Raw genomic sequence first — 20,773 nt, 5'->3', positions numbered from 1 at the left:
TAGTGAAAATTACCCAATAGGTACAGTGGATTTAGATTACGTTGTACAGGGGAACGATGGATTGTACCAACTGTAATTATAAAAAAGGAACATTTGTCGCTATTGCTGGTATAAAAAAGGAACATTTGACTATTGCTGGTATATAGTTAGATGTCTGAAATAATAGATTTAACATGCGTAAACAAGGTAAATTCCAGTCTTTCTCTTTTGCAGGAGGTATAGCTGATGTGGGATGATGGTGTTCTAATGAGTCTCATACAAAAAAAAAATATTTGTGCAAATCATTATTTTTATTGCTGATCCTCGGACAACACGTAGTCACACAGTGCTGTTAGATGTTACAAATGACATTCACCTGATTGACAGTGTTGTTAGTGAATCTGAATTGGATATGAGAGATCAACACCGACTGAGACTGTTATTGTTGAATGCTAAGCAGCTGTGTACTGATATAATGGGTTGCACTAATGTTTTGAAACATTGGATTGATTTGACAGACGATGGCCCGGTACGTAGTAAGAATTACAGGTCAGCTTCAGGAAATGTTGGCAGAGGGCTTTGTAGAATCTTTCTGTTCTCCATGGTCATCTGTAGTGTTACCAATTAAAAAGGATTTTTAATTGGTAACACTACATAAGGATTTCACTTTTGCATTGATTTTAGGAAACTTCATGCAAAGTCCAGGTTTGATACATATCCGATGCTCACCATACAGGAGATTTTAGAATTGATGAATTGGGCATCTGTGTTCATCACACTTGATCATAAAAGTGGTTATTGGCAGATTCAGTTAGATCCAGATAGTAGAGAAATAACTGCTTTTTCCACGCCCCTAGATCTGTTCTACTTCAGGGTCATGCCATTTAGTTTGATCAATGCAGCTGCTACTTTTCAGAGTGATGGAAAGAGTTTTGGTCAAACTGAAAGTCATGATTTGTTTTGTGTACATAGACGATATATTCCAAGACCGTTCAGCAACATTTCCAGAAAATCCAAAATGTGTTGTCAGCATTGCAAGAGGCAAATTTGACTTTAAATATAAAAAATGAAGGCCATGTAGGATTTACACTGACCCAGATAAACGAAACGAACCAGACCGAGTCTGTTTGAAACAGACCCAGTGTGAATGCAGCCTTACAGAGTGGTACCTTTGGGAAAGGTGTTTTTTTTTTTTTTTTTTTTTTAAATATAATTGAATTCAAGAACAATCTTTTGCCACTTTGTGTATTCTCTATGAATACAAAGGACTTATATTATTGACTTAATATTTTTCATTTGATAACCACTTACATATGATCAGTTTATAAGATAGTATATCTTAATGGTTGCTAGTGGGGTGGGGGGAGGAATAAAAATTAAAAAGCTGACAATAACACTGCTTTTAGGAAAAGTTTTGAAAGCCAAATGTTATTCTAAATACTTGTTCATTTCAGGCCCTACTGTTGTCCCCCCTCAGTATTATGGTGTTCCATGGGGGGTGTATCCTGCCAATTTGTTCCAACAGCAAGCAGCAGCAGCTGCAGCTGCTAATAACTCTGCTAACCAGCAGACAGCTAACCAGGGCCAGGGACAACAACAGGTAAAATAAAACTAGTTGAACATCTATATTTAACACACAAACCAGTAGTACTATTATTGGTTTATTTGGCAGACCCCTTTATCCAAGGTGACCTTACAGGTGTTACAGGACAAAACAAAGTTACAGTGCAAAAACAATACTTAAATACTGTAATTTACAGTAAGTGCAAATGCTACTAGAATATGATATGAGAAGGAACAATTTTTGTATCTACAGTGACATAATAGTGCATCAGCTGAGCGTCCAATAACATAGTGCTTAGGACAGAAGTCCAGTGCAAAGTAGGAGGGGTAGATTAAGAGGTCTATAAGAAAGGGGCTCCCGAGTGGCGCATCCAGTAAAGGCGCTCCTCGCAGGATGTGCCCTATAGCCTGGAGATCGCAGGTTCGAATTCCAGGCTATGTCACAGCTGACCGTGACCGAGAGTTCCTAGGGTGCGGCGCACAATTGGCTGAGTGCTGCCCGGGTAGGGAGGGCTTAGGTCGGCAGGGGAATCCACGGCTCACCGCGCATCAGCGACCCCTGTGGCCGATAGGGCGCCTGTGGCTCTGCAGCGGAGCCGCCAGATCTGTGTTGTCCTACGGCACTATAGGTCTGGTGGCATTGCTGTGGATCCGCAGTGCGAAAAATGACGGCTTGGAAGGAGCACGTTTCGGAGGACGCGTGTTACAGCCTCTGTTTCCCAAGTCGGCGGGGGGGTTGCGATCGGTGAGCCGGGGATACAGATAATAATTGGGCATGCTAAATTGGGGTGAAAACCGGGGTAAAAATAATTGGCGACGACTAAATTTTTTTTTAAAAAAAAAAAGAGGTCTATAAGAGCAGTCCTAAACAGGGGAGCAGAAGGCAGTGAGAGTCCTGAAGATCTCCAGTAGCTTGTTCCACCACAGAGGGGCTGGGGAACAGGAGGAGTGGGCATGGGAGTATATAATAAACAATATACCTTTATTCATAAAATGTAGTGTAAATTGATGTAATTTATTATTTAAATGTCTCTATATTGTGAGCTGTCTACTGGGACCAAAGTGAAATGTATTACTGGGAATCTCGTAAGACTACCACCATGACTGTAATACTTGAATGATATACGTTGTATAGTTTGCCTTGTGAAGTCCTTTTTCCCTGTTTTTATTTTTTTTTAAGATTATGCGCGCAGGAAACAATCAGCGACCTCTAACTCCAAACCAGGGTCCGCAGAACCAGCAGGCAGAATCCCTGGCAGCAGCAGCAAACCCAGCGCTAGCTTTTAGTCAAGGACTGGCCACAGGGATACCAGGTTTGTTGTCCAAAGCATTAAGGAGAGTCGATGGAGATCAGCTTTTTCATGAATGTTGGAGTTGGCAGGAATGATGAAAGCGTAGCTATTCCGAAAATATTTTGTTACTGTTTATTTTATATTTTAACAGCAGCAATATGAAAATATTGTATTTACTATCTAAATAAAATGTACTGTCTAAGCTGTTTTAAGAAGGTTGGTATTCATGGATTGCAAAAACATATCTTGCACTAATATCAACTGTAGTGGCAGCACTGTAGACCGGCACATTAGTGAAAGACTCTTGTATGGGGAAAAAATGTTTTACAATTTGTGGTAATTATGGTAAAATCGTGAATTATACTTCAAATAACTTTGCAAACAAAAAGGATAAATTTAATGAGTGTCTTGGCATGTTTAGTCTTTGGAAAGGTGAGAGATCCACTTCTGTCTTCACTGTGCATAATCGACGTTCAAGTTCTTATGGTAAGAGATGCATTCATAGCAAAGGATTAATTCAAGCACGCAAAAAATTCACCTGCAAGTTCTAGTATGAACAATATTAAAATCCACTAGGGGAAATCCTAGGGTAAAACCACTTGTTCCCCACCTGTATAATGAAGGCACTTTGACTTTCTATTCCTTTGGCACAGACCAAGCCTTGATGCCACAGATGTTGCAACAAAATGTATATGGCTATCAAATAGCAGGTTGGAATCTAAGAAAACAACAAGGTATTTAAAAACTAAGACATTTACTAATTTAGGAACCATTTGTAACCCAAATATCTAAGATTATTATTTGTTTATTTAGCAGACACCTTTATCCAAGGCGACTTACAGAGACTAGGGTGCGTGAACTGCATCAGCTGCAGTCACTTACAACAATGTGTCACCCGAAAGACGGAGCACAAGGAGGTTAAGTGACTTGCTCAGGGTCACACAGTGAGTCAGTGAGTGAGCTGGGATTTGAACCGAGAACCTCCTCGTTGCAAGCCCTTTTCTTTAACCACTGAGCCACACAGCCTCACACCAAATATCTTGCATGGACTTATTTTTTCCTTAGTATTCAGTTATATTTTCCTGTTATGTACTCTAACATTATCTACATATTCTACATAGTACGTCATAGACCAAGAACATGCTAAAAATCATTACTCGATTTGTGGGCTTGGTCCGGTTCCTGCTGCCCAAAAATAATGGAAGCCATTTTAAAACCTAATTTTGAACTGGAAATTAGCTTCATCTGTGATGGACTGGCGTCCCGTCCAGGGTGTAGTCTCGCCTTGCACCCTGTGTGTGCCGGGTTAGGCTCCGGCTCACCGCGACCCTGCAGAACATAAACATTCCACATTGAATGGGTTCTGTCTTGGATTAATCCAGTTGATATATTGTCAAACTAATGTCAATGAAAACTTATTTTCTCATGTGGAATGTGTAGGAAAACCTTCTTACTCCATTTCAAGAGAACACATTTAAGTGGGCCCCTTGTTTCAGCCAATTGGATGATTTGTGCCATTCAGTTTTTTTTATGCTTTACATTGATAGATCTGACCTTTTTCAAAGCTTAGTGTACACGTAGAAATAAAGTTAAGCTGCCTAATTCAGACATCTTTAATACATTTAAAGTCATTACAAAATAAAAAAAAATATTTTGTGAACAAAAGTAGCATCAATATAGACAGCCACCATAATCAGTGCATCTGTAAACATTGTGTGGTTATCTCCATTTTCTTTCGTCGTCCGGGAAGCCTGCTTTGTAGACATGATACAGCCTATCTGCGGTAACAGAAGAGTACAATCTCTGTATTAATGATTTTAGGAAAGCAAACGTACGCATATAGGCATAGTGTGTGTACTAGCAAAATACTACAACTAATTTCAGTAGTTCTAGAGTGGACAATTGGTCATTATAGATGTTTCTGTGGTTGATGCATTCTTGCACACTCTCAAATGGGTGTCTGTTACAGCAGGGATGGCAATAAGACTCCTATTCCATAGCAGTTTGATCTATTCCTGGTCTTATGAGTAGTGTTCTGTGATGCCTCATTTCGGAAGCATCGATACCACACCATGCAAAGTATCATGATATTTAATACTATCATGATGCTTTGAATCTTATGTCCATTACATGTTAAATGGCTTCCAAATTCCTTTTTTTGCAAGTGCAAAGTGTATAAGAGGCTAATGCACAGTTAATAATGCTACAGCGGGGCTCCCGAGTGGCGCATCCAGTAAAGGCGCTCCGTGTGGAGTGCAGGATGTGCCGAGCACCGCCCGGGGGCAGGGAGGGTTAGGTCGGCCAGGGTGGCCTCGGCTCACCGCTCACCAGCGACCCCTGTAGTCTGGCCGGGCGCCTGCGGGCTTGCCTGTAAGCTGCCCGAGAGCTACGTTGTCCTCCGATGCTGTAGCTCTTGGGTGGCTGCATGGTGAGTCCACCGTGTGAAAAAAAGCAGTCGGCTGACGGCACACACTTTGGAGGACAGCATGTGTTCGTCTTCGCCCTCCCGAGTCAGCGCAGGGGTGGTAGCGGTGAGCTGAGCCTAAAAATAATTGGCCATTCCAAATTGGGAGAAAATAATTTTAAAAAATAAAATTGGCAACGACTAAATAAAAATAATAATAATAATAATAATAAAAAAAACAATGGAGTGCTTGGTGTTTAAATATTTCCAGTTCCAGTGTATTCAAAGGTCATTACCACCAACTATAAAATTCAAATAAAACCGGTAAGAAAGGACAACACTTTGTGTAAAAGACACCCTTTTCTTTATTTCTTGCATATAACAAGAGAATTCTGGAGTTTCGCAGCTTCAAATACTAGCTTCAAATTCAATTACAAGGAATCTCTTAATTCTTTTATATCAAAATAACAATGACAAAATAACAAATACTTTCCTTGATGATTCACATACACACATACACATCTTAGACGTGCTCTGTAAATGTGAGCAAGGAATGAAAAAATGAAGCACTGTTGTGGAAGCTGATTCACATGGGTACTTCAAGAAATGGCTTGATAAAGTTTTGCTTGGATCAGTAAACCACCAAATGAGCATGACGTGCCAAATGGATCTCCTCTTGTTTGTAATATTTATTATGTTCTTTAGTCACATAATACCTCCATGAATCTATACTGTTCAAATCTTTTAGAAAGTAAAACAAGTAAACAGAGTATAAATGCTGAACTAGACTAGCCTTATTGATTAATGTAAAGTAAAACATTTTTTTTTTAAATGAAAACACGATGTAGTGGAGGCTGTGTGGTCCAGTGGTTAAAGAAAAGGGCTTGTAACCAGGAGGTCCCCGGTTCAAATCCCACCTCAGCCACTGACTGACTCACTGTTTGACCCTGAGCAAGTCACTTAACCTCCTTGTGCTCCGTCTTTTGGGTGAGTCGTAATTGTAAGTGACTCTGCAGCTGATGCATAGTTCACACACCCTAGTCTTTGTAAGTCGCCTTGGATAAAGGCGTCGGCTAAATAAACAAATAATAATAATAATAATAAAAGTGGTAGATATTTTGAAAATCACCACTTCCAAATAATTAATAAAATTAGTTCAGCAGATATAAAAACTTATTTCTGGCAAAGAACTGATTCCGATAGTAAAACTCTGCTAACATGCTATTTAATAGTGAAAAATGTCAAAGTTAAGCATTATATTTAATGCTACATTTCTAAAACAAACGGGCTACTAATGTAGATGCCTTCCTTTTACATGCTAGTATTAGAACATAATTCTGTTTAAGCGTATTCGATCCAAATGTCTCCGTCAAAACAACGACCCAGTACACCCTAAATAAGAACATAAGACATTTTACTAGCGAGAGGAGGCCATTCGGCCCATCATGCACAGAAAGTAAATTAGACAGAAGACAACCACTGGCTACTATAATAAACTGCAAGTGCTTTTTATTGCTTTCATGCTGAAACTGCAGCTGTCTGCATTGGCAGATTTTTGCAGTGTGACTTGGAAGCTTCTACAGGTTCTTTGCTTTCCTCTGCATTTGAAGCATCACGTTGAGCCTGTTATCTGTAGGGAAACTGATATGATAGCAATGAAGTCTGTATTCATCCTGGTCTGTCCACCGCTCATGCATACAATTCAAAATACAGGAGTTTCACAGCTATCACATTACATACACATACAATACGGGTTAACACAAAATCCAAAGAATATAAAAACATTACTAACATTTGACATGCCATAGTTTTAATGACACATGTCTGCAAAGTATGTTTGCATCTTATAGCAAATGCACTGTAATGATGAAATAAACAAGCATCAATGAACTCCCTTTTGATCAGCTTCTAGTGGATTCCTGTTTTATTTGTTATCTTTGCTGTGCCTTTTTTTTTTTAAAGTAATACACACTGGGGATTCACTTACGTAAACTAAAAGAACTGAAGAAACTACAGTAAAAGAAAAAGTAAACTTTGGCAAAAAGATTCCAGTGGCGATTTGAAAGATGTTTCAATAAATTAGTGGTTTCGCAGTTCTTTGAAACACATACAACATTTTGGCTGTCCACCTTCAACCAGACTGCTGTTGTCATCTGGCTGAAATCCCAAATAGTCTTTCCCTGGCATTCTCCATTAATGCTGCAGTAATTAAATTTTCCCAGAACGGGCAGGGTGGTTGGTCTCGTCTGCTAAGCGGAAATCAGTAAGCTGAGTTCATATTGTTTTTAAAGCGCACAAAAAACACGGTATCAAAAAATCACGATTCTTAGATATTTTTATTTTACTCTGATATTGGGTATCGTAGGATTTTGGTATCATGATATACCGTAGGTATCGATATACCACAGAACACCTACTTATGAGTTTAATAAGACACACTTGAACTTGTTACCTACACACTGGGGATAATCAAGCTCGTAGTAAAACCTGCAATGGGTGAAACTGCTGTGCGTGATTATCATTCCTGTACAGTATCATTTTTACTTCCCTGTGAAAACCCTTTTTTTGTTGTTCAAAGTGTTGCTGCTTATATATATATATATATATATATGGAAGGTGCCCACTTGATTCTCATGGTTTTAAATTAATAAAGATACATTTTATTAAGAAAATAAATGAGCAGGAGTTAAATAATTAATCCTTTTGAAGAAAAATGACGAGAGTGAGACCATGAATGTCTCTACGAAAACTTTTTGGTAAGCCGTTTTAAACTGGTAGTCTGGCTGAAAGAATTCTGAACTTTTGTTTTTCACACAGTGCCTTGCAAAAGTATTCAGACCCCTGACCAATTCTCTCATATTACTGAATTACAAATGGTACATTGAAATTTCATTCTGTTTGATATTTTATTTTAAAACACTGAAACTCAAAATCAATTATTGTAAGGTGACATTGGTTTTATGTTGGGAAATATTTTTAAGAAAAATAAAAAACTGAAATATCTTGCTTGCATAAGTATTCAACCCCCACACATTAACATTTGGTAGAGCCACCTTTCGCTGCAATAACAGCTTTAAGTCTTTTGGGGTAAGTATGTACCAGCTTTGCACACAGTGTCGGAGTGATTTTGGCCCATTCTTCTTGGCAGATTTGCTCCAGGTTGTTCAGGTTGGTTGGACGACGCTTGTGGACCGCAATTTCCAAATAGTGCCACAGACTCTCAATGGGATTGAGATCAGGACTTTGACTGGGCCACTGTAGGACATTCACCTTTTTGTTCTTGAGCCACTCCAATGTTGCTTTGGCCTTGTGCTTGGGATCATTGTCCTGCTGAAAGGTGAATTTCCTCCCAAGCTTCAGTTTTTTAGCGGACTGAAGCAGGTTCTCTTGCAGTATTTCCCTGTATTTTGCTCCATCCATGCTTCCTTCAATTTTAACAAGATGCCCAGTCCCTGCTGATGAGAAGCAGCCCCACAGCATGATGCTGCCACCACCATACTTCACTGTAGGGATGGTGTGTCTCGAGGCATGAGCAGTGTTAGGTTTGCGCCACACATAGCGCTTTGTTTTGGCCAAAAAGCTCTATCTTGGTCTCATCTGACCACAAAACCTTTTCCCACATCGCAGCTGGGTCACTCTCATGCTTTCTGGCAAATTCCAGACGTGCTTTCAGATGGTACTTTTTGAGTAACCGCTTCTTTCTTGCCACCCTCCCATACAGGCCAGTGTTATGCAGAGTTCTTGATATGGTTGACTGGTGCACCATTACTCCACTCCCAGCCACTGAACTCTGTAGCTCCTTCAAAGTGATTGTTGGCCTCTCTGTGGCTTCTCTCGCAGGTCTCCTTCTTGTTTGAGCGCTGAGTTTTGAGGGATGGCCTTTTCTTGGCAGTGCCTGGGTGGTGTGATGCAGCTTCCACTTTCTGATTTATTGATCCAACTGTGCTCACTGGGATATCCAGACACTTGGATATTATTTTGTACCCTTTCCCTAATCTATGCATTTGTATTACTTTATCTCTAACTTCTGTAGAATGCTCTTAGGTCTTCGTTTTCCTTCATATTCACAGCCTGACCAATGATCCTTCAACAGTGGGGTTTTTATCCAGAAAATGTGACAGCAACTTTAATGGTTCACAGGTGGAGGCCAATGGTAAGGTAATTGTGTCCTCGTTAGGGCAATTTCTTTCATCGGTGTAAACTGGGAGCTTCCACAGCACAGGGGTTGAATACTTATGCAAGCAAGATATTTCAGTTTTTTTATTTTTCTTAAAAATATTTCCCAACATAAAACCAATGTCACCTTACAATAATTGATTTTGAGTTTCAGTGTTTTAAAATAAAATATCAAACAGAACTAAATTTCACTGTACCATTTGTAATTCAGTAATATGAGAGAATTGGTCAGGGGTCTGAATACTTTTGCAAGGCACTATATATATATATATATATATATATATATATATATATACATACCAACAGTTAAGTGCAAAAATATATTTCTGTGGTGTCACTTCGTGATAGTTGCTAATTAGTTAAATATTTTTGAAAAATAACTTTTTACAGCTTGTGTTTCAATAAATGTAAATAATAGTTTTGCATCAATGTTTGTAAATGCAGCATTATCTTGAAAGACAAACAGCAAAAATATCACCTTTTTTTTAAAAAAAACATGGGCTAAATATTTTTCAATTCAGAAGTAGTATCTAGTACAAAAGTATGAAACATTGAGATTACAATAAATGAAAAAAAATTAAGAACACATATTAAACATCTTTCTAGACCATTTATGCAATGTCTATTCAGTCACTTAATGCTGTATATTAAAAGCTGCCATTTGCATCTGCTTTTTTAAAAGAAGCACTTTTCTGTTTTTAAAAGGGGAACTTCTAAGACATCAACAATTCTTATTTAATCATTTTAAGTTTTAAAGACCCTTCCTTAATACACTATTGTGCTGGCACTATTTTTATTTAAATATTATTTTTCTTAGGCTATCAGGTGTTAGCCCCAGCTGCCTATTACGATCAGATGGGTGCCTTGGTGGTTGGCCCTGGAGCACGGCCTGGATTAAATGGACCTGTTAGACTGATGACTTCTACACCTGTATTAATCAGCCCAGCAGCGGCTCAAGCTGGTCAGTCACAGACACGTTGGCGAAATGTGTAGTTTTGAAATGTTTAATATGTCCAGGTTACAGTAAAGCTATGCTGCCTCAAACAATTAAAGGTTGTTCTGAGATGTTTTATCATGCATGTGCACACAGGCACTCATTGACACATTCCTTTGCAATATGGCCTGTATCGGTGTCCTTGGTGGTCTCGTACCACAACGGTGTGTGGAGGATGAACAATTAAGATCCCTTTCCCAGTATAGACAGTGGTGTTTTGATGTTTACAGCACTTGACACCTCACACTTTTCATTTAAGTGTCACGAGAGGGATTTTAGGCATTGTTTCATCACAGGATTTTGGTAACACTTAATTTACACGCTACAAAGGCAATGAGGTTAAGTGACTCTCACTGAGTGAGCCGGGATTTGAACCGGGGACCTCCTAGTTACAAGCCTTTTTCTTTAAACACCGGACCACACAGCCTCCTAATGAAACTATGTATGGGTAATTGTTTTAAGATTATGTCCTATAGGCTTTAATCCTATTTTTGTTCTCCTCTTGCAGGCTCAGCACCTGGAACTGCGAACAATCTCGGAGGAGCTGCCAATGGTCTCTTCCGCCCCATCAGCTCTCAGCAGCAGCAACAACAGCAGCAGCAGCAGCAGCAGCAGCAACAGCAACAGCCCAACAGTAACATGCAGTCCAACTCATTCTATGGCAACAACTCTCTATCCAACATCTCCCAGAGCAGCTCCCTGTTCTCCCATGGCCCCGGCCAGCCAGGAAATACATCGCTTGGCTTTGGAAGTAGCAATTCTCTTGGAGCAGCTATCGGCTCAGCATTGGGTGGCTTTGGATCAGCAGGTGTGCTAAAATTCCTACAATGCTGATTTAATAAACATCCCTGCGAGTGGAGTCTATATATCCGCAGACAAAAGTATTGGTACCCTACACTGAAAATAAGATGTTAAATACAAGCATTTAGTGAACACCAGCCACCAATTAATATGACAAAGACCAAAATACTACTTTTCTTATAGTTTAACAAACAATCTTTATAAAAAAACAAAAGCACTTAAGCAAATATTTGGTCATGACAAAAGTATTGGCACCCCTACTTTTAGTATTTTGTGTATTCTCCTTTTGCTTTTATTATGGTTTTCAGATGTTTGTGATGCTTCTAACAAGTATGTTACATCTTGTTGGTGAAATCTGGGCCCATTCTGTCTTGCATATTTCCTTCAGCACAGACAGCTTTTTTCATATCAGTCCAAAGCATTTCTATTGACAATTCCAGAAGTTTTATCTTCATTTTCTTCAAGTGTTTCAGGGTTGACGTAGCCGTATGCTTTGCGTCGTTGTGTTGGAAGATAAACTGTCTGCCAATCAACTGACGAGCAGGTGGTATTTTTGTACTTTGTAGAATGTGTTGGTATTTGTAATGTTAATTATTGGCTAATGTTCACAAAATGCTTGTATTTAACATGCTTTCTTGAATGATCTTACATGAAGTGTAGGGTGTCAATACTTTTGTCTGTGACTGTACTAGCCACGACTATTTCAACAGCTTATCTCTTCAATCACCTATGACCTAATATGATAGCAATGTTGTGGTCATGTTACTTTTTAGGTTCAGGGTGATAAACAGTTAACACTTTGATGTATTGTCTTTCATGGTTCTGCAGAGCAGAAATTTTTACAAAGCTCTTAGTAATTGGTATACATCTGTTTTCTATGATTCTTCAAGGCGTTGTCCAATAAAAATCAACCGTTTCACTGATCACCACTTTGTTTTAACCACTGCATGTATCGGTGATAGTTATTTTTCACACATTCATGTTTTTCTTCAAAACCACTTGCTTCGAGTTATACTATTTGTAACATTATTTTTTTTATTTAATTTTTTTTAAAGTCGGCAGTTCTGCCAGTAACAGTGCCTCCAGGAGAGATTCCTTGTCTACCAGTTCTGATTTGTACAAGAGATCCAACAGCAGTCTAGCTCCAATAGGTCAGCCATTTTACAACAGCTTGGGATTCTCGTCCTCTCCAAGTCCGATCGGCATGCCTCTGCCCAGTCAGACTCCAGCACACTCCTTGACACCACCACCATCTCTCTCATCTCACGGGTCTTCGTCTAGCTTACATCTGGGTAAGATTTCTTATTGATGTTTAGCCAAATGTTTCTACCAGACCAATTTTCGAATAGAACTAGTCATCCATGAGCTATATACTAAGGTAGGTATGTATGTGTGTGTGTGTGTGTGTGTGTGTGTGTGTATATATACAGACGTGCTCAAATTTGTTGGTACCCCTCCACAAAAAACGAAGAATGCACAATTTTCTCTGAAATAACTTGAAACTGACAAAAGTAATTGGCATCCACCATTGTTTATTCCATATTTTAATAGAAATCAGACTTTGCTTTTGATTTTTTATTCAACATAATATTGTAAATAAGAAAACAAATGAAAATGGCATGGACAAAAATGATGGGACCCCTAACCTAATATTTTGTTGCACAACCTTTAGAGGCAATCACTGCAATCAAACGTTTTCTGTAGCTCTCAATGAGACTTCTGCACCTGTTAACAGGTAGTTTGACCCACTCTTCCTGAGCAAACTGCTCCAGCTGTCTCAGGTTGGATGGGTGCCTTCTCCAGACTGCAAGTTTCAGCTCTTTCCATAGATGTTCGATAGGATTCAGATCAGGACTTATAGAAGGCCACTTCAGAATAGTCCAATGTTTTGTTCTTATCCATTCTTGGGTGCTTTTAGCTGTGTGTTTTGGGTCATTATCCTGTTGGAGGACCCATGACCTGCGACTGAGACAGAGCTTTCTGACACTGGGCAGTACGTTTCGCTCCAGAATGCCTTGATAGTCTTGAGATTTCATTGTGCCCTGCACAGATTCAAGGCACCCTGTGCCAGGCGCAGCAAAGCAGCCCCAAAACATAACCGAGCCTCCTCCATGTTTCACTGTAGGTATGGTGTTCTTTTCTTTGAAAGCTTCATTTTTTCGTCTGTGAACATAGAGCTGATGTGACTTGCCAAAAAGCTCCAGTTTTGACTCATCTGTCCAAAGGACATTTTCCCAGAAGGATTGTTGCTTGTCAGTATGCATTTTAGCAAATTCCAGTCTGGCTTTTTTATGTTTTTCTTTCAAAAGTGGAGTCCTCCTGGGTCTTCTTCCATGGAGCCCACTTTCGCTCAAAAAGCGACGAATGGTGCGATCAGAAACTGACGTACCTTCGCCTCGGAGTTCAGCTTGTATCTCTTTGGCAGTTATCCTTGGTTCTTTTTCTACCATTCACACTATCCTTCTGTTCAATCTGGGGTCGATTTTCCTCTTGCGGCCGCGCCCAGGGAGGTTGGCTACAGTTCCATGGACCTTAAACTTCTTAATAATATTTGCAACTGTTGTCACAGGAACATCAAGCTGCTTGGAGATGGTCTTGTAGCCTTTACCTTTACCATGCTTGTCTATTATTTTCTTTCTGATCTCCTCAGACAACTCTCTCCTTTGCTTTCTCTGGTCCATGTTCAGTGTGGTGCACACAATGATACCAAACAGCACAGTGACTACTTTTCTCCATTTAAATAGGCTGAATGACTGATTACAAGATTGGAGACGTGTGATACTAATTAAAGAAAGTAATTAGTTTGAAATATCACTATAATCCAATTATTTATTATCTTTTCTAAGGGGTACCAACAAATGTGTCCAGGCCATTTTAGAATATCTTTGTAGAATAAGCAATAATTCATCTCTTTTCACAGCTTCTTTGCTTTATTCTATGACATACCAAAGGCATGCAAGTATACATGATAAAATAGCTTTTAATTTCATCACTTTTCAGGAGGAATAAAGCATTATTTCAATGAGCTGTAAGGGTATCAACAAATTTGAGCACGTCTATATATATATATATATATATATATATATATATATATATATATATATATATATATATATATATATATATATATATATATATATAATATATATATATATATATAATATATATATATATATATAATATTAATTACTTACTCTCCAGAGCTTTTCGAAAGTCAATGTACAGTTGCGCTGCACTGATGAGCCCCAAACAGGGCAAAACATGTCTGCAGATACTGTGCTTTGATTTTTAAAACGCTGTGAATAAAGTCTTTAGGCGACTTTCACGTAATTTGATTGGCTCTTGTAAATGCTGTAATTTGCATATTTCCCAATTACCCAGTGTGTGTGTGTGTGTCTATATATATATATATATATATATAAATGCACACACACACACACATACATACATACATACATACATACATACACACATGTATGTGTGTGTATATACAGTATATATATATATATATATATATATATATAGAAAGTCTACACTTCCTTGAACTTTTTTCACATTTTGTTGTGTCAGTGCCTCAGAGTTTCATGCATTTAAGTAAGGATTTTTTTCCACTTATCTACACACCATACTCCACACTGTTAAGGGGAAAAACGTTTTTATTGAGAAAAAAATGTTACATTAAAAATTCCAAACTGAAAGATCATAATTGGATAAGTCTCCACCCCCCTGAGTTAATACTTGGTGGAAACACCTTTGGCAGCAATTGCAGCTGTGAGTCTGTTGGGATAGGTCTCTACCAACTTTGCACACCTAGATTTGGCAATATTTGACCATTCTTCTTTACAAAACTGTTCAAGCTCTGTTAAGTCATGCCACAAATTTTTGATTGGATTTAGGTCGGGGCTCTGACTGGGCCACTCAAGGACATTTACCTTTTTGTTCCTTAGCCACTCCAGTGTAGCTTTGGCTGTGTGCTTTGGGTCGTTGTCATGCTGAAAGGTGAACTTCCATCCCAGTTTCAGCTTTCTTGCAGAGGGCAGCAGGTTTTCCTCAAGGACTTCACTGTACTTTGCTCCATTCATTTTCCCTTCTATCCTGACAAGTGCCCCAGTCCCTGCTGATGAGAAACATCCCCATAACATGATGCTGCCACCACCATGCTTCACAGTAAGGATAGTGTTCTTTGGGTGATACGCTGTGTTGGGTTTGTGCCAAACATAACAGCTTTGCATTTAGGCCAAAAAGTTCCATTTTAGTTTTGTCAGACCACAAAACTTTTTGCCACATGGCTACAGAATCTCCTGAGTGTTTTTTTTTTTTTTTTGCATACTTCAAATGTGATTCAAGGTGATCTTTCTTGAGCAAAATACAGGCCAGATTTGTGGAGTGCTTGGGATATTGTTGTCACATGCACACTTTGACCAGTCTTGGCAATAAGTCTGTTTGCCATTTTGCCATTGACCTTTTGGTAGCCTCTCTGATCAGTCTCCTTTCTTGCTCGGTCATCCAGTTTGGAGGGATGGCCTGCTCTAGGCAGGGTCTTGGTGGTGCCATTCACCTTCCACTTCTTAATAATTGTCTTGACCATGCTCCAAGGGATATTCAAGGCCTTTTGATATTTTTTTATACCCATCCCCTGATCTGTGCCTTTCAACAACTTTATCCGGGAGTTGTTTTGAAAACGCCTTGGTGCTCATGGTTGAGTCTTTGCTTTGAAATGCACTACCCAGCAGAGGGAACCTACAGGAACTGCTGAATTTATCCTGAAATCATGTGAATCACTACAATTTAACACAGGTGGAGGCCACTTATCTTGGTGTGTGATTTTGAAGGCGATTGGTTACACCTGAGCTAATTTAGGATTGCTATTACAAGGGGGGTGGACACTTATCCAACCAAGCTATTTCAGTTTTTATTTTTAATTCATTTTCTACAAATTTCTAGAATATTTTTTTCACTTGGAAGTTGTGGGGTAGGATGTCTAGATAAATGAAAAAAAAAATATTTTAATTCCAGGCTATAAGGCAACAAAAGGTGACAATTTTGAAAGGGGGTGTAGACTTTCTATAGGTGCTGTATGTATGTATGCATGCATGTATGCATGCAAGCATGCATGCATACACACACACTGCTGTGCAAAAGTCTTGGACATGTTGCAATTTTCTACTCTGATGCATTATGAGCATCAACAATTTACTTATAACAACCTTGACTTGCATAAAGAAGGAAAAACATTGAGTGAAATAGCTCACGACTTTTCAAGGTGTGGTGTCCAAAGCATAATCAACTACAGAGAAACATCTGTAATTGACAAACCCAGGACTGGAATATCCAACAAGCTGTCTAATAAGGATGAGCAATACTTGAAGATAATATTCTTAAGGAATAGAAAGAAGACAAGTGTTGAATTGACAACAGAACTGGCAGAAGGCACAAGTGTCAATGTCCATCCATCAACAGTCCGAGCCCAATTTCTGTGTTCTTGTGCATATTTTAGCCTTTTAGTCTTGTTCCCTCTTCTTAACAGAGGTATTCTTACTGCAACACATCCTTTAAGTCCTGATTTCAATAGTGACCTTCATACTGTTGATTTGATGGACAACACCACCTGTGCCTTCTGCCAGTTCTTTTGTCAATTCAACGATTGTCTTCTTTCTATTTGTTAAGGATGTTATCTTTGAGTATTGCTCATCCTTGTTAGACAGCTGTTTGGGTTTTCCAGTCCTGGGTTTGTCAATTACAGATGATGTTTCCCTGTACTTGTTGATTATGCCACACCTTGAAAATCAAGTCATGTGAGCTATTTCACTCAATGTTTTTCCTTCTTTATGCAAGTCAAGGTTGTTATAGTAGAAAACAGTAGTGGAGGCTTTGAGTAAATTGTTGATGCTCTTAATGCATCAGAGTAGAAAAATGCAACATGTCTAAGACTTGCACAGCAGTGTATATATACAAATATTATTAGGGTTGTTCTGATTAATCGGAATGATTTAATCAACTAAAGATTTGATCGCAGATTAATTATTTTTTACAATGTAATCGTGCATTCTGGGTAGATAGAAATGCATGCTTCTATTTAGGGTTTGAAGCGCACACTTTCTCTCCCTGGAATTTAAATGATTGCCAACCTATAGATTTAGTTATAAACTTTAGATATTTTTTTTGTTTCCGTGTTTGTGCATTGCTAATAATTTTGCTGTTTTGGGGTTACCCCAGCGTGGTTAAACAGTGCACGTAACTGCTGCTCTGGCCCTTGGGGCTTGTGTGAATGCGTTATCTGGTCCCTAAATCTGTTTTAGTAGGGTATAGGACGGAAAGGTAACATTTGTTATATTTACTAAAATAATAATAATAATAATAATAATAATAATAATAATAATAATAATAATAATAATAATAATAATAATAATAATAATAATAATAATAAATGGTTTTAAAAAGACCAAATTCCCACTATAAAGAACCTACCTGGTACCTGGAGAAATGTTCGTTATATCAGGGTGTTCACTATAATAGGGTTTGGCATTTTTCTGTATTAGAATAATGACAAAACAGCAAATTTGTATTGAACATCAATATATAGTACTTTTATGAAGATTCCTTCACATTGATCAACAATTAAATGGTATTGTGACAATACTCATGTCGCATGTGTTGGTAACCACATTGCAAGACAGAAGAGTTGGAGTTGAAACGCCGGCACAGGCACACAGAATTTATTAAACACAAAACAGAAAGTAAATAAACAGGTCACGTGACGCTACCAACGATGGTAACGCACAGGAGGACACATACAAGACATGCAGGCTGCAAGTCTCAATCGAGCGCCCGTGTGTAAACAGTCATTTGATCAAACATAACTCCAAAAAGCACACAAAACAAACCTGTTTCCACATATAAATTACACCAACACTAATTCCCCCCTGTGGTATATTTAAAAGAAAACAGTAAAGAAATGAAAAAGGAAAGAATGTACACTTACATGCTGAATACAGTAATTGCATGTCCTTTCTCTTGAAAGAACTATCCAGCGTAGATTGCTCCTTGGTTCTTGCTGTTGGGATCATTAAAAATGGGTGTTTGTTATTAGAAGGGTTCGTTATAGTTAAGTTAGCCTGTGTGTGTGTGTGTGTGTGTGTGTATTTATATATATGTTTATGTATATGTGTGTGTGTGTGTGTTTTTTTGTTTTTGGTTTTTTTTGGTAACCTTATTGCAGTTTGTGCCTATTATTGCTTATTCTGTACTTGTAAAACATGACATTGAATTTAACTGTTGCTTTTCCTCTTTAACTTTGCCCAGTTGTATCCAATGTCTCAAGGATAATGCTGGTAGTTTGTAACGTCGAGCGAGGTCTTAATAATTTGATCTTAATCATTTGTTCTGGGACACTGAAGAACACCAATAAAAAGGGAAGTAACTGATTTTCACACTCGACTTGTGTATTCAGTCCAATTTTTTTTTTTTTTTTTTTTTTTTTTTTTTTTTCTCCAGTGAACACTTCTCTCCTTGTTTATTAACTGTGCAACATTATAGCCTTGTTTTGTTTCACTGTACATCACCTTTACCATAGCAATGTCAGTTATTTGTAGGTTAATTTATAGGTTTTATCCACAGGGCAGTTTTGCTACAGTTTCTCTACTTATAGATATCTTTTAATCGGTTTCTGTTTACTCTCAACCTGTAGTTTTCAGCAACTCCAGCTCAGGTAACGTGTCTAATGACAGTTGCATTCCATTCACTAAACATCCTTTGTTTTTGTTTTTTTTTAAGTTTTAACACATTAAGTGCCATTGTCTTCATTTGAGGACAGGCTAATTTATTTGAGCATTTTACCTGTTCAAATAAAATACCTGGCAATGTACCTGTTTTAATTTTCTCTTAACTAATAGTTATATGATAACTTACTCTAATTTTGTTAATTGCAAAAGTTAAATCTAAATGTAATGCATCAGATTGTGTTCTGTTGTTGTGTTTTTTTTTTTTTTTTTTAAGAAAATATTATTTGGTACTTAAGGGTTAATCCATGTCTGTTTGCATCTTTGTTTGGCGTAAACTCTGGCTCCTACACACAAATTGCTATAACAAGTGTTCTCCCAACACCTTAAAGCCCCACACAGCTAGGTGTTACATTGGCCGATTGTGCATTCATTGAACCCTTTTAAGGAGCAGCATAACTGTTATTAGATCATATAGTACAGCTCATGCATATAAATATAATCAAAGTTATATATTTGAAATCTACTGGTACAAGTTATGTAAATCTAATATTTTTTTGACTTTATAATTCCTACTTGACCCGTACATTGTATATCCTAAAGAATCTCTTTGGCCCTACTTGTGCAGTTTAAATACCGTACATTATTAAAATTTATTTATTTTTTTATTTATTTTTTAGGAGGCCTGACAAACGGCAGTGGCCGATACATCTCGGCAGCGCCTGGGGCAGAAGCGAAGTACCGCAGTGCCACCAGTACATCTAGTCTGTTCAGCTCCAGCAGCCAGCTCTTCCCTCCGTCCCGGCTTCGCTACAGCAGATCTGACATCATGCCTTCTGGTCGCAGTAGGCTCTTGGAAGATTTCAGAAACAATCGCTTCCCGAACCTTCAGCTGAGAGATCTAATCGGCCATATAGTGGAGTTTTCTCAAGACCAGCATGGTTCAAGGTACAATGTAATTGGAGTTTATACAGGCAATCTGTTCTTGTACAAACGAGAAAACGGATAATTTCAATATCAATTTATTCTTAGTTACTGGCTGCTTATTGTTTTATTTTTTTATATTTTATTACACCAAACATTTATGTTTTGTATAGTGCAGGGTTGTCCAAACTTCCTGACAACTATGAGCCGCATACCAAAATTCATACGTCCGAGAGCTGTGACTTACGTAAATTGCGTACGCCACGTTGAACTCTTGAAGGAGCTGGAGTCTCCTGTGGTTTCAGGCAGCTGTGGCAAAGAGTCTTGCCTTGTGATAAAATGTGATTTGCTTATTTTTCATTTTGTATTATTTAGAAATAAAAAACAGCTATTAATTTTGTTTAGGAATAAAAAAAATTAAATAATGTATTTTAACTTGTATTCATAATGTGATTTCATTCAGTTTCTTTTCATTTAGAAATGAAAATTAAAAATACTTCTCTTTTGCACACGATGTAAATTATGAATAGAAGTGTGACTAAGGAGGGGGCTCCCGAGTGGCGCAACCGGTAAAGGCACTCCGCATGCAGTGCAGGATGCGCCCTATAGCCTGGAGGTCGCCAGTTCAAGTCCAGGATATTCCACTGCCGACCGTGGGCGGGAGTTCCCAGGGGGCAGCGCACAATTGGCCGAGCCCCGTCCAGGTGGGGAGGACCCAGGTCTGCCAGGGTGTCTTTGGTTCACTGTGCACCAGCGACCCCTGTAGACTGGCCAGGTGCCTGCGGGCCTGCCTGCAAGTTGCCCGGAGCTGCGTGGTCCTTCGACGCTGTAGCTCCGAGGTGGCTGCATGGCTGACCTGCAAAGTGAAAAGAAGCGGACGGCTGACAGCACACATTTTGCAGGAAGCGCGTGTCCGTCTTTG

General features: G+C 38.6%; 1 protein-coding gene across 19 annotated transcripts in view; it reads left to right on the top strand.

Annotated features, from left to right (window-relative positions):
* The window catches only part of LOC117402545 (pumilio homolog 2-like), a 74,633-nt gene that overhangs the window by 40,582 nt on the left and 13,278 nt on the right, over window positions 1–20,773 (top strand). For 9 of the 19 annotated variants that reach the window (XM_059023743.1, XM_059023744.1, XM_059023747.1 and 6 more), the window contains exons 10-17: window positions 1,434–1,579; window positions 2,723–2,855; window positions 3,488–3,568; window positions 10,232–10,375; window positions 10,917–11,216; window positions 12,265–12,501; window positions 18,897–18,917; window positions 19,608–19,875. In XM_059023743.1, coding sequence (XP_058879726.1) covers window positions 1,434–1,579; window positions 2,723–2,855; window positions 3,488–3,568; window positions 10,232–10,375; window positions 10,917–11,216; window positions 12,265–12,501; window positions 18,897–18,917; window positions 19,608–19,875 — 1,330 coding nt within the window. The remainder of the gene's footprint in view (window positions 1–1,433; window positions 1,580–2,722; window positions 2,856–3,487; window positions 3,569–10,231; window positions 10,376–10,916; window positions 11,217–12,264; window positions 12,502–18,896; window positions 18,918–19,607; window positions 19,876–20,773) is intronic. The other 10 variants (XM_034003803.3, XM_034003802.3, XM_034003798.3 and 7 more) reach the window with 3 other exon arrangements.

This window comes from Acipenser ruthenus, chromosome 5 (assembly GCF_902713425.1).
Source record: "Acipenser ruthenus chromosome 5, fAciRut3.2 maternal haplotype, whole genome shotgun sequence".
Classification (NCBI taxonomy): Eukaryota; Metazoa; Chordata; class Actinopteri; order Acipenseriformes; family Acipenseridae; genus Acipenser; species Acipenser ruthenus.
Note: the sequence above shows the minus strand (reverse complement) of the source record. Positions and strands in the feature narration are given on the sequence as shown.